Below are 12,902 nucleotides of genomic sequence, written 5' to 3' on the forward strand. Positions count from 1 at the left end.
TGCATGGCAAGGGATGAGGAGCAACTGTCTTCTCAGCACGTGGGGAGCTTTGCAGATGTTAGTCACAGAAAAGCTAACATGTCCCTGCTTTGGCTTTACTTACTGAAATCATGAAGGAAAGTATATATAATATGTAAAAGCACTGCTTCTTTCCTGAATAATAGCCTTTTGCCATGATAATCTTCAGCAATGCTGAGTAACCCTCCCTCCCTTTACACACTTTAGTTACATCCCTAGTTTTCAGTTTCTTTCACCTTCTGGCACGTTATCAGGGAGGGTTGTAGATCACATTAGACCAGGCTGAATGAGCAGAAGAAAGCTTCAATAAGCAAAAGAAACTCTTTAACAAGCAAAAGCTGCTTGGAGGAAAAGACCACATGCTGGCGCTCGTCTAGGGTGCACGTTGAGCRGTCATCCTGGGTTGAGACACCTGGATTTTGTCTCCGCTACCGACAGGGTGAGCACTCTTAAGACCAAGCCATTAATCTTGATGTGCCACCAGCTGATTTTGTTGTGTTTGAGTTTTAATTTTGAGTTATTTTCRTATTAACGTGTTGAGGATTGGGCCTCTCCTGCTACGCTTGGTCCCAAGTGTCCTCCCAGCCCAGGTAGCCACCAGGTTGTCCTGGACCCGTCTCAAACCCTTCCGCAGACCTGCTCTGTCCTTCGCTTGTTCTTGGAGATAATTATCCGCAGCAGTGCAGGTTAGTGATGCTCGCAGTGGTGCCTTTCACAGTGTGGATGTGTGTTCCTCCACAGTAATCAACACTAATAAACTCTGTTTATAGAGACCAGCAAACTTTCTGCATAAACTTACTCATCCACAAAGCGGGTAGCTCCACACTTCTGAAACTGAGAGAGAAATTTCAAGCATTATTATCAAACTGATATTTTGAGATCTGCCCTTGCAAGTTCCCTCCACTGCAATGCATGGATAATATATAATCCAGCTTTTCCATAGGTGTTTCTAATGGGTTATTCAAAGAACTGATAAATCTCACTGTTTCATACAGCATGGCAAGACAAGGGTCTTCTCATTAATGTCTGCAGCTTTTATGGCATAGGAGGAAGACTGTTTCAGTAAGCTGCTCAGTTCCAGCTAAGCTGAACGTGGCCTTTCTCTCAATAATTTGGTAGGATACATCTGTTTTCAGCCAAAAACAGGACATGGAAAGCCATATGGAAATGAGAGAAAAAAGCAACCAGATTAGCCTTAMGGTTTGGTCCAAGTCTTGTGTCATTTCTTACTCTGAGCTGGTTTGGCTGTTCACAATAATTAGGACAGCTGGCTGGGAGAGGTGGAGCAGCGTGGCCTTACTTTATTGGCTTTATTGGTCCCTTTTCCTCCTTTTCCGATCTCATTACAGATCATGTCAGACGAAAAGGATTCAGAGAGTTTGCACTCTGTGTCTTCTATGATGATTTGCCATTAAAATCCCGAAGTTTTGTGAAACATCTGTAAAACAACCTAGGCCAGAAAATACAGAGATTAAGCAGCATATATGTGTATGTCTGTATAGTAATTGAGCAATAAAGTGGTCTTAGTTTTAAATTTGGGTCACTTCTGGGTCGAGCTGCTTTACCCATCCCRCTGAGCAGTACAGAGCCGCCCGATACTTTTGCACGGATTTTAAGAAGTTGCCAGTCTTTGTGTTTGCCACCGGGCTAGCTAGCATTGCCTGGAAGTCACTGAGCTGTATAATTTATGTTGGAATGTCAGCATTTGAACAGGCGTAAAATTACAACTCATTACCGTTGCTGTCTGCAGAGCAGACACTCGGGTTTCTTGGGCAGTCGCAGGAGCGTTTTGGTGAGGCTGCCTTTGGGGACCAGCTTTACCTGGTGGAGTGGGACTGCCATGTTATTTTGGCATTGAGAGCTGCTTTAAAAATGTGCAATTCTTGTTCTCAAAAGAATTGGCTCTTCTTTTTGTCCCAAACAGCTGTGTTGAGTTTTTTTCTACAAAGTTTTTTGGTTTGGGTTTTTTTTGGTACCTTAGAAGATATCTTGGAGACAGGTGGCACCTCTTGAGCAGGGACTTGGCTGAGTCACACTTGGGGCTTATGGCATCTGCTGAAGGGGTGTTGTTACACCAGGCAAGGGTGGACAACCCAACTCAGACCCAACCCACCACCCCGATCCAGACTAGCTCCCGAAAAAGCATGCCGGTAAAGCGTGCCGCTCTTCGGAGTGCCACRCACTGATTGCGGCCGTGTCCCCGCGAGCAGGGCGGGCTCGGCCGGAGGGACGCCGGGAGGCGGCGCGGCCCCCGGAGGGGACGCGGAGCGGCTGCCAGGCATTCCCCGCGCGGGGCGCGTTGTTCCTCCGGAGACAGCCTGACCTTCGGCGCAACCCGATGCGTGTGTCTGAATGGGGGCTCTGGGGAAAAGCTATTCCCCGTAAACCTGGGGGAGGGGGTGGTGGGCTGCCTGACCCGGCAGTATGAGTGATTCTTTCACCGCTGGGTTTGTGGATGGGTGTAGGACTCGCTGCCTCGCTCSGGAGGACCCAGCCTGTCCTTTGCAGTGCAGGGAGGCAGCCGCTCACAGCAGCTGCATCCGGGGGTAGAGCCTGCAAAAACCCAGTCCCAGCGGTCTAGGCATGCTGCTTGTCTGCCTTGGCCGGGAATTTATCCCTAGCAGCAGCACTGCAGGTGCAACGAGGCTGTCACTGCTCCGGGAGGGGAGCTTGCAGCAAAATAAGCTGCAGTGCGTGGGAACAACTTCTGGCGCTGGTATCAGTGAGGCTGTTGACTTGATAAGTGGCCTGTCCCTGCACATGCGCAGCATGACAAAGCTTGATCTCAGGCACACAGAGTAATTTGGTGGGGAAAGGGGTGAGAAGGGGGCTAAACATATCAAACAGCAATACCAACCAAAGCTGCAGTTTTCTTTGCAGTCAGCCATTGCTTGGCTTTTCACAGGAAAGGGTTAAGTAATGCAATGAAGATCTTTCACAGCTCAGGGGTATTTATGTAGTTTGCAAAGTCCTGCTGCTGCTGGATCRGTGCCCCCAGCTTGTCACAGATAGGCGTGTATCACCATGAGATGTTTCCTCAGAGGTGACAGTGTGGCTGCTGCGGTGGACAGGGAAATCTACCCACTGGGGAAAACTAAGCCACTGCTCAGCTTTGGGTAAGTTTTCTTAAGGTAGTCACCCATAGGCTAGCCATTGAAGTCAAGCAAAAGTTAGATACCTTGGGGGGGAAAAAAGTGAAATTTGGGGGCGAGAGGGGGGAAAGGAACAAAAACACCAAAAAAAAAAAAAGTGCAGGAAGTCAAAGGACAGGGAGAAGCAGAGGCAATCTGTCCTAACTCATTTTGGCTAGCCTGCCAGAAGAGCAACACCACCGCTGGAGTTCAGTGCGCTCACGGCTGGGCGGCACTGAGGTGGCAGCCTCACCCAGCAAGGACCACAGAGCCCCTGGCCAAAAGCAGCGGCAGCAGCAGCTCCACTCCTAGACCCTCAGCATCGGGGTGAGGGCAGAGCAAGCCCCCCYGGGCAGCACTGCTTAGAGGAGATTTGGAAAGAGGTTGCCAGATAAGAGCACCAGCTGGTCTGCACCCACCCAGCTGCTGCTCTGCCTTCATGTCCTCTTTCTGCTGGGCTCTGCAGCCTGCAGAGGAGGGATGACGTGGCTATRTACTGCTCTTCTGGTAAAGCATGGGAGATATCTTAATAACAAGACTTAACTGATTCTTACAAAGCCCTTTATTTTTTTTTTGCCCCCTCAAGGCTTATAAAAACTGTTACTCAAAAACCAAAATGTTTAAAACTTTACATATGTACAGCATGAAAAATAAATAATGTTTAAGTCATAGAAAACCACAATATACAAATAGGGCTTTGAAACCACTTTTAAGTATAGCATGATGACAAGTCACAGATACTTACCAAAGGCTTCAGTTATTGAAGCCTTTGTATAAAATCATGGAAAAATCTCCAAATGTGCTCGCTTTGCTCAGATTGAAGGTCTACAAAAAACTCAGACAACCATAGGCCTCAAATGACTTGCTAAGTCTTCAGAGCTCAGTCCAGCATGTGGCAGCACCGCAGCTTGAGATTACTCTTGCACTTCACTATACAGAAAGACAATCTCAGCTGTTGCACCAAGTCTCCTTCCCCTCTTCCTTCCCCCCCCCAGAAAAGCTAGTTCACCTCTGACAAGGTCCAGTCTGCTGTAGCAACTATGACAGCTGCAGAGCATCTGTCCAGCTCTAACAAAGCCAAGTTCACGGGGAACCAGGGACTCCAGCTAGGACATCACAGCAACGACAGACTGTTGTCTGTTTGGCTCAGTTACATACTTTGCCTAAAATGAGGTCTTAATTATGCTCTGGTACTACAGCAGCATTTGAGCAGAGACAAACATGTTCTCAGTAGTTAAGAGGACCAATGCAAAGTTCTCCTGAAACAGGACAGTTCATTACCTTCCTCTATAGTCAGTAGATGAGCAGCTGGTATTTGCCTTTTATAAAAAGGCGCAGTCGGTAGTAATGCACCCGCTTGGTTCAGACACCCACTGGGGCAGCTGCCAGCGCCATCAGTTAATATCTGGATCTTGTTCTGCCCTAGATACAGGGAGGATGGAGCTCCTCCACAAGGTGACCTATAGAGATTTCAGTATCAGCCAGATACAGTAACTGATTTTTAGGGTAAGCAAAGGACAGCTTCAAGATAAGTGGCATTGTGCTTACTCCCCACTCCCTCCCCTAAAATTAACCCCCCAAAAAACAAACTTTACACATTTGGTGGTCTTTTCTCCCCACAGTCCTTAGTACTACTGGATTCACAATAATCCCTGTGCTAGACACTARCTTATTCTTGGCAGCTTTGTCACCAACAGTTTGATGGTCAGCTGACATGGTTATCTTCTCAACTCCACTGGCAGGCAGACCAGTAGAWCATTATGGAGGTCTAGGTCTGAAGGTTTCATCCTTAGTTTGGTTCATGGAGCAGGAAGGAAGAGAAGGTTAAATGCACAAGCCAGGCTCCCTACAAAAGGGGACCATAGTTTTYGTTATTCTAGGTCTAGCACCACAGTCCATCCATTGCTTCGCCGTTTCTTGCATCTGTTCCAAGGTGTTTTGTTCCAAAGTGCTAGCTGTTGTAAGTGCTACCAAGCCAGATTTTTGCCAAAGTATCACCCTACTCGTGTGGTCTTCATGCATCTAGGCTGTTCAGTTGCAAGTCTTCAGGAAAGTCCTCAGAGCAAATTTGAGACAGACCTAAGAAAAGCAGAGAGAAAAAAATACCTGGTTAAACACAGAAGTTAAGAGCAAAGACTTTGTAAGAAACACTGGGACGTTAGAAACAGGTTTAGACAGTGCAGGGTGATATTTTATTCTGTCAAAAAAGCTTTGCCCAATAGCTTCTCAGTGGAAATGTGAAGCTATGCACACAAGTAGGCAGACAGCTGCAAATGGAAGTTCCAGGTCCTGAGAGAGTCTGCCTATCCAGAGCCGTTCAAGGGCAGACAGATGTTTACAAACAGTCTCCAAGCAGGGAACTATAATCTCAGGGACTTGGCAGGAATGGACAGTCCAACAGCAGTCATCGCTCACAAGCTCAGGGCGGAAGGATTGTTTCCTGGAAATCCAGCTGCTTGGAGCAGCCTCCTGCAAAAGCTGCGCTCCGCCAGCGAGCGGGAATAGCACATTTGCCAGCAATTCCTGTTTTATGGGGGTTGCTGAGAAGCATATCAAAACCACCCTTTATTGTACCTGCAGGGACGTTTGCTTGATCTTGCAGTACTTACAGCACAGCGGCAGGTTTTTGCATAGGGGTCTCAGTCATTAAACTGTTTGCTACCGTACATATAACGGCCTGCTAGTTCCTGCCAAGCCTGGAACGGTATCAGCTCACATTTGAGTCAAATTCTGCTTTCCAAGAAGGTTGTGCAAAACATGGCTTCCATGGGGCTTTCCAAGCCTGAGGAGCGTTTTGTCTCCTGATTAGGAGTGCCAAAGCCCKAAGCATATAAATTGAGATTTAAGAGAGGCCAAGAGGCTGGGCCTAGTCTAAAGGAGACTGTCATCCAGGCAAATTAACTGGGATGTATCTGAAGCATCGCTTGAGGCATGTTGAAGCAAACAAGTTGTCCCTGCTGGCACCAGCCTCAAAGTTTAAGGACTGATGCTAGGTGTCTGGAAGAGGTTTACTGCAGAGATAAACAGGATTAATATGCTCTGGTGAGGGGACTCTAATTAGCTTTCTACTCTTGCAAGGATCTTAAGTTTTGGTAGCACCCAAAGGTACCAGAAGTCAAACTGAGATCAGAAATTAGTATAGCTTCTAATTAACTAATTAGCTACCTAGCTAATTTTCATGTACGCATTAGCTATCATTAAGTCTAATATCTGGGAATCAGGCTGGAACTTATCCACTTTTGTTTAAATAAAGGAGGTTCTAGTAGTCTTCTGAAGGAAGACTCCACTCATGCCAGCCTAGCCACATGCATCAGACAGGATTTTTCCTGGCTGGTTTTCCRCCTACCTTTTTTGCCAGTCATCTGCACATTTCACAAACCAGAGCTCTTTACCAGGAGATATGCTAGTCAGCTGGGAATCCTCCACGCAGAAAGCAAACCTAGGAGGAAGAATCAGAAGTCAAGAGAAGTTACCAGTTGTCCRCATGAGTGACACATTGCTGTAATCCATATGACATGCTCATCCTCGGATGAGTTGTCTGGTTTGATACTTTTCTATAGGAAGCATCTTGATACACTATCACTGTATTGAGTAGMTGGTGCAGTATTTTCTTTCCTAGTTTCATATTTTACATGGGGATCTTTGCTTCTGCTACCCTTGTGCTTCATAGATTTCAGAAAATAGGATGTATACTRCCTTGCAAATGACAGGAGATGGTTATTTAAAGCTGAGAAACACAGGAAAAGTGTCAAAGCAACTGCTCTTATTTGGCAAATCTGGCTTACCTTCAGAACCACTTTAACGTAGGATCTGGGACCTGTTACATGCTTGGCACCTCTACTTGTTGGTTGCCAGTGAGCAGCCTCAGGTTGCTTTCCAGTTAGATCTCAGAAGGAGCAACACAACACTTACGTGGCTGATGCTACCATGCTACCAGTTTTAGTTTACTAAATCCAGCTCATTCTGCCAAGCCAGTGCCTTACGCAGGCAACAAAAATAGCCATGCTGGTGTGTGTTTTAGTATTTGTTCTCAGCACTGTRGTTATTTTAACCTTTCAGGTATGATCTAAACATCTAAAAATAAATTAATTCAATCTCCAAGGGCAAGAGACAGTGTTAAAATATTTAAATAAAGCAACAGAGCATGTCAGATCTGGTGGCTAGCTTTGCTTAAAACCTAGTCTGTAACCTCATGTTGGCAAGTAACCCACTCTCCTACCCCACAAGAAAGCATCATCTGGTAACGCTAAACAGGAAAGACCATTCAGGCTACCAGGTAAGGTAGCCCCCCCCCACCACCACACACACACACTGTTCCTCCTGGATTCTGAATATTGCTCTTTTTTGAAGCTTCAAGTCAGTTCACCAGTATATTAACCCAGCTACTTACCTCTGCTGTGTTTCCCCAGATTTCACCCGTATACGTCTGATGTGTAGTTCCTGGGAYGACTTTGAAGACCGATACCAGAAACTCTTAAGCGTCTTCCACAGATCGTACCAAGACTGAGAAGTTCCCTCCCAGGTGAGCTTTATTTTTAAGAGGTCACCCATGTCCTCTTCAGTATAGACCAGAAAGGTGTTGGTGGCGTTAAGGCCAATTTGCTCAAGCCTGTAAGATAAGCAGAGACTCAACATTTCTTCCTTATGGAAAACTGCCAGAAGCACTGTCATTGAACACAAGGCATTTAAGACAGCCCTTTGCAGCTTATCAAGTGCTTTGTGTTCAACTGCCACTAGTTAATTACGGATAGCATTAAAAAAAGTGAGCTTGGATAACCAGTATAATAAGAGGCATCAATTATTTGGCTCAGCCATCCTTCTGTGGCTTAAAGGTAAATTCCATATCTTGGGTTTCCTCTGGGACAGGCTAAAAGAGGTCAGCACCTGCTCCAGAGGTAGAGGTGCCTCAGACTACATCCAAATGGGGGAGGAGGGCAAAAAACTTCAACACTGAGCCATAAAGACTAATGTGTAGAGAACTGGGCACATCAAATTGCTTTTGCAGCARTAAGTTTTAATCAAGTTACTTGATGAAAAGTTTTGAATGGCAATGAAGTGAGGCTGCTAGACTCTGTTGTAATGCCAGTGCTACTGGAAGAAAAGGAATTATGTCACCTTGTCCTTGTCTAGTGCCAGTTATCTCCTTTCTTAAGTGAACACAATAGGTCAGTTTACTTACGTTTCTAAAGGAAGGGGTTGAGAGTCTCCATTGGTGCCATGAAGGGTAACAGAGAAGGTGGGGTCAGCCTTTCCCAAGCTTTGGTAGCTGAAGACATGCATTTTCATCTGATAATGGTAGACTGCAGGGAGACAAGGACAGCATAGATGGAGCCAAGTTTGCAAAGAGCCAGCATTGTTAAGCACGGGTCTTCATTAAATAGAGAGTGTTGGCAGGCAAGGGTTAGACCCTTTCTAAAGAGCTCTATCATCATACAGATATCCATATCAAGACATCACGGATCWGTTGTTTTTCCTGCTCTGCCTCTGATTACAAAGTCGACATTTTCCCAGCAACAGATGGGGCTGCAGAACCCCTTCCACCCTTGCTGGGCAGTGCTCTCCAAACCTCACATCGCACTGAGCTGCGGGTGGGCTTGCAAGCAGGGAGCATGTCCTGCTTAGAAGTCAGCATGTCCTTATGGCCAGAGCTCTCCTTATTCTACATGAAGGGAGGAGCAGTGACGCTGCAGAGCAGTAATGAAGCCAGGTAACAGCAGCAGGCTCTGCTGCCTGTTGCTACCCTGCTTGGAGGTGATGCTGCTCTTCCACGTTTGTCTCAATTGTCATTTGAATATAAGGATCACTCCATTCTTAGAGATCAAACTATGCTCTTTAAGAGAAAAAGCATACCTTTGAATGGCATGTCAGCTCTTGTTTTTAAGTACATCTTGCTGTTTCTTTTGTTCCTAGTTTTCCTGGCGTTGTAACCAATGCCATTGCAGCGGTTCTTCCTACAGCTCAGGCAGATTCCCTTCTTGAAGCGACTGGAATCAGTACATTGAAAGGCGAAGCTTTGTTTATCTTGGTTCACAAGGGAGTCCACAAAGAGGTGCACAGACCGCTCGTGCTCACATTTAACAACTTCACCAATAGCTAGAGGAGCAGAGTTGCAAGGGATACATTTTGTTTAAGCATTTGTCACCTCAGCAGCCATAAGATACAGCGAGCTGAGCTTTTTGTAGCCCAACAGGAGGTGAGTTTGGCTAGACTTGACATTTTTCAAACAGTAGCWATTCAAAAAGGTTAGCACAAGACACTTGAAGAGGATTGAGTCTCTATCACGAAGTCAGCTTTAAAGAGGATTCCAGAGCCAGCATGAGAGGACCAGAGGTTTTGATCAGGTGTTAGGGTGAAAACATGCTACTTCAGAGTTAAAAGCAGGTCTAGTTTCTAGTAACTATCTCCAGCAGAATAGGCAGTTTAGAAGGAAAAGTAGTTTTCTCTGCTCTCATAAATAGGATCATTCCCCAGCATCAACCCCGGTCTACGTGTGAGGAGTCTACACTGACCAGAGGCAAAACAAGTAACGAGAACTTACTCCCATAGGCAATTGCTCCTAAGACATCACTTARTCCACAGCCAGGCTGGAAGTCTCCCCCATTGGGGTAGATGTCAACATGGCCTACAGGCATCTGGATCCCAATGCTAACACCTAGTGTTTCCCTGGTATAAGTATGYAGGACATCCACAAAGCTAGCATCATCAGGGGAGAGGCGCTTGCTAGGGTCCACTCCTTCAAACATAGGGCCAGCCGGATCCAAGCCTAGGGTTAGAGACAGCACAGAAGACATCAGGTAAGAACTTGAGTTATTTTATACACAACAGCCAAGAGCCTGCTGCCAGGAGCCCTYGTACCCATGTGCTACATGGATATTCCCTGCCTCGTTGTGGGTACCATGCCCACATCTTTTCACTGTGGGCTCACTGAAGGAGGAGGTGAAGATGTCTCCTACACTTAAGGTGTGATACACCTCGGTATTAGCACTGGTCTGCTCTGGGTACAGCGACGGCTTCATGTTGCCTGCAGGAAGCAACAAGGCTTTGAGGCACTTCAAGAGGTGGCAGATGATTGTACACTAAAAGAGGTCTAGCACTGCAGAGTCGCCAAGCAGCCAGGGCCACATTTGAGATCTTTCCCTCCAGAAAGAGAGGCACTCTGTTCAACATACCCTCTAATAAAATAGAGAGGATTTTGGCCAAACATCTCATGGGACAAACTGTACCCAATAGCTAACACTTCCATTAATCTGAGCTATACATATGGATACAGTATCTCCTCAAAGGAGGCTTTGGCCAAAACTGGACTTTTGAACCCACAGTTACCATCTCAAGACCAGGTTGTCCTCAGAAAAAGGCTTTTTATGAGCCTCCCTATGTCTGGTATCCTACATCCAGCAGCTTTCCTCTCGTGTGGAGAGAGCCGTGCTCCCCACTACCACCACAGGTAGGATGCAAGCCTGCAGCAACACACCAGTGCTGGAAATAAGCCTTTCTGGAAACACTGCAGGGAGACAACACTACTAAAAGGTAGCAGACCACTGAAAAAGCCACTTACCCGTAATTCTGCCTATCGTCCCCTGGACATGGTTACCAGCAAAGCCAGCAACATGGGCCCCAAGGCTGTATCCAATCAAGTGAACATTTTGAAGTTGGAAGAGTGGGTTCTCCTGCAAGGAAAAAGAAGTTTGTTCATGTTTCTTAGACCACCTGCACAGCTCCTTTCTGCAGGACTCCGAAGTCCAGTTCTAAGACTAGACAGGAGGGAGCAGGGAAGACAAACGTGTTTTCAATCCATGTTTCCTCCAGACATATGCACGATGCATGTTTGCATAGCACTTGTTTTCTGTCCCAACTGTGGGACCAGTTTTTAATTCCAGTTAGGATACTCTTTAGKGACACTCTTCCCCCAGAGAGCTGGCAGCAGGGATCAACCTTTGTACTGGCCAGGGACGGTTCCTGGGCACTCAAGTTTCAAGTTCAGCATCATGGGCACGTCCCTTCCCCTTTCCACTYCTCTTGCCAAATGGATGCCAACTTTGAGTGCCCACCTCCCACACTGGCACGGCTCGGGCTCCTGAGGGCCATGTACCTCCAAGTCAACCTAAAGAGATGCAGGAGGATGGTCTCCTTCCCTTACTTAGCTAGGGAGCCATTGTTGCACCAAGCCTTGGGGTTTAGCGTTACACCRATGCCTTTGTGTTAGAGGTGGCACGTATTCTGTCCCCTTGGGCAACCATACTTCATCAAACAGTACAACAGAGGCCGTTCTCACAGGTTTTACCTGTAACCAGTTCAACAGTTCGGCTATGCTTTTCCCGACGACCTGCGTGTTGTTCACAGCGTTCGTATAGAGCTCGTGGGCGAGCGCCAGCCAGTCCACCACCACCACGTTCGCATCCTTCTCTCTCTGCTGCAGGGCCGAGACCAGGCTGTCCAGCCAGGTTTCGAACATGCCGCTCATCTGCGAGGAGACCCAAGCGTTAGGTTTCCCGATGGCAGGATCGGGGCTGCACATCCACAGGGCTGCCCTCAGGTGCTCAYCTGCAGGTTACGTATTTACTCTGGATACATGCTTCTCTGCAAAGCCCAGCACCTCTCAGCAGCTCACTAGCAGTGTAAGAAAAACAGGTTTTGACAGACTAGAAGCAGTGAGCTTCCTTGCCTTTTAAGGAAGGAGGGAGAGGCACTGCTACCTGCCACCTTATTGCCCTGTCCTYAAGAGTTTCAGAAATTCTGAGGGATTGCAAAATTATTTTCCAGGCCTGGCATTTCGGTTTGCATAAGCATAGGCAGAGCTGACAAGTCCAATAATGCTACAYGCTGGGTTACATAAAACACAGCTGGCAAACTGTTTGCGCCTCTGTTTCTTTAGAGAGGAGTCCAGGTTGCAAAAGTAAGGACTGTGGGCATGTAGCTATGATTAGAAAGTCTAGGGGTGTGTGTGTATGTGTGTGTGTATGTGTGTATATATATATATATTTTAAGTCAAGCATCATGGCCATAGTAGCAACTTAACTGCATTTTTAGGGAAAATGCTCAAGTTCCCCTTACTCAGTTCCAGTTAGGGACCCAAAGCGATCCTGAAAGGCTGCAAATGAGTCAGGAGTTTTGAGGATGAGCAACATTGCTTTGTGGCAAATGCTCCAAGCGGAGCTGCGAGGAGGCTGCGCGCGCGCGGGCGGGATGCGGTCACCCTTCCGTGGCGGCGCGAGTGGCGCGCGCCAGCCCCGCGCGCTGCCTGGGCCGCCCCGGACTCACCGTCCAGCCGTGGATGATGAGGAAGGTTTTAGCCGTCACGTTGAAGTTGCACTCCCGCAGGCGCGCGGCCTCGCCCACTGCGAGGTAGCAGCCTTCGTGCTCGGCGTCGGGCGAGGAGCGCAGGTTGAACCGCACTTGCAGCGTGGCAGCGGGACGAGGCTCCTCGGCCGCCTCCAGCAGCTCRGCCAGAGGGTCACCTGCGAGCGGCGCGAGGCACGGTGAGGGGCGGCCCCGACGGCTCCCGCTGGCAGCGCCATCGCCGAGCCCGCGCCACCCGCGTGTTCGCCCTCTCCCCCCCCCCCTTCCTCCGCGGCCCTGCTGCCTCCAGCCGCGCCGCTTTGCGCGCCGGCTGCGCGCCCCGCGCACGCTCGGCTTTACCCACCTTCTCCCAGCAGCGCCGCCTCGGCGGCCCCCACCGCGATGCAACAGGTGACGCCGGTGCAGAGCAGGAGGGCGAGCCACCCCATGGCTCGGCTCGGCTCGGCTCGGCTCGGC

At 48.1% G+C, this 12,902-nt stretch overlaps 1 protein-coding gene across 2 annotated transcripts; it reads right to left on the minus strand.

Moving 5' to 3' along the window:
- Positions 1–3,715: 3,715 nt before the first annotated feature.
- Positions 3,716–12,896, minus strand: LIPG (lipase G, endothelial type). Of its 2 annotated transcripts, none has more exons than XM_085322203.1 (10): positions 12,790–12,896; positions 12,408–12,604; positions 11,431–11,610; positions 10,705–10,816; positions 9,688–9,912; positions 9,000–9,242; positions 8,329–8,449; positions 7,540–7,758; positions 6,499–6,588; positions 3,716–5,230 (listed from the first exon to the last, which is right to left on the minus strand). In XM_085322203.1, the coding sequence occupies exons 1-10, from the start codon at positions 12,872–12,874 to the stop codon at positions 5,164–5,166; spliced, it is 1,539 nt and encodes a 512-aa protein (XP_085178329.1). In that variant the 5' UTR covers positions 12,875–12,896; the 3' UTR covers positions 3,716–5,163. The 2 variants fall into 2 exon arrangements, with proteins under 2 accessions (XP_085178329.1, XP_085178327.1); XM_085322201.1 differs by having other exon boundaries at positions 3,716–5,228; positions 6,496–6,588.
- Between the last annotated feature and the right edge of the window lie 6 nt (positions 12,897–12,902).

The sequence above is a fragment of the Rhea americana genome, unplaced genomic scaffold (assembly GCF_003343005.1).
Source record: "Rhea americana isolate MKP2758 unplaced genomic scaffold, rheAme1 scaffold_75, whole genome shotgun sequence".
NCBI lineage: Eukaryota > Metazoa > Chordata > Aves > Rheiformes > Rheidae > Rhea > Rhea americana.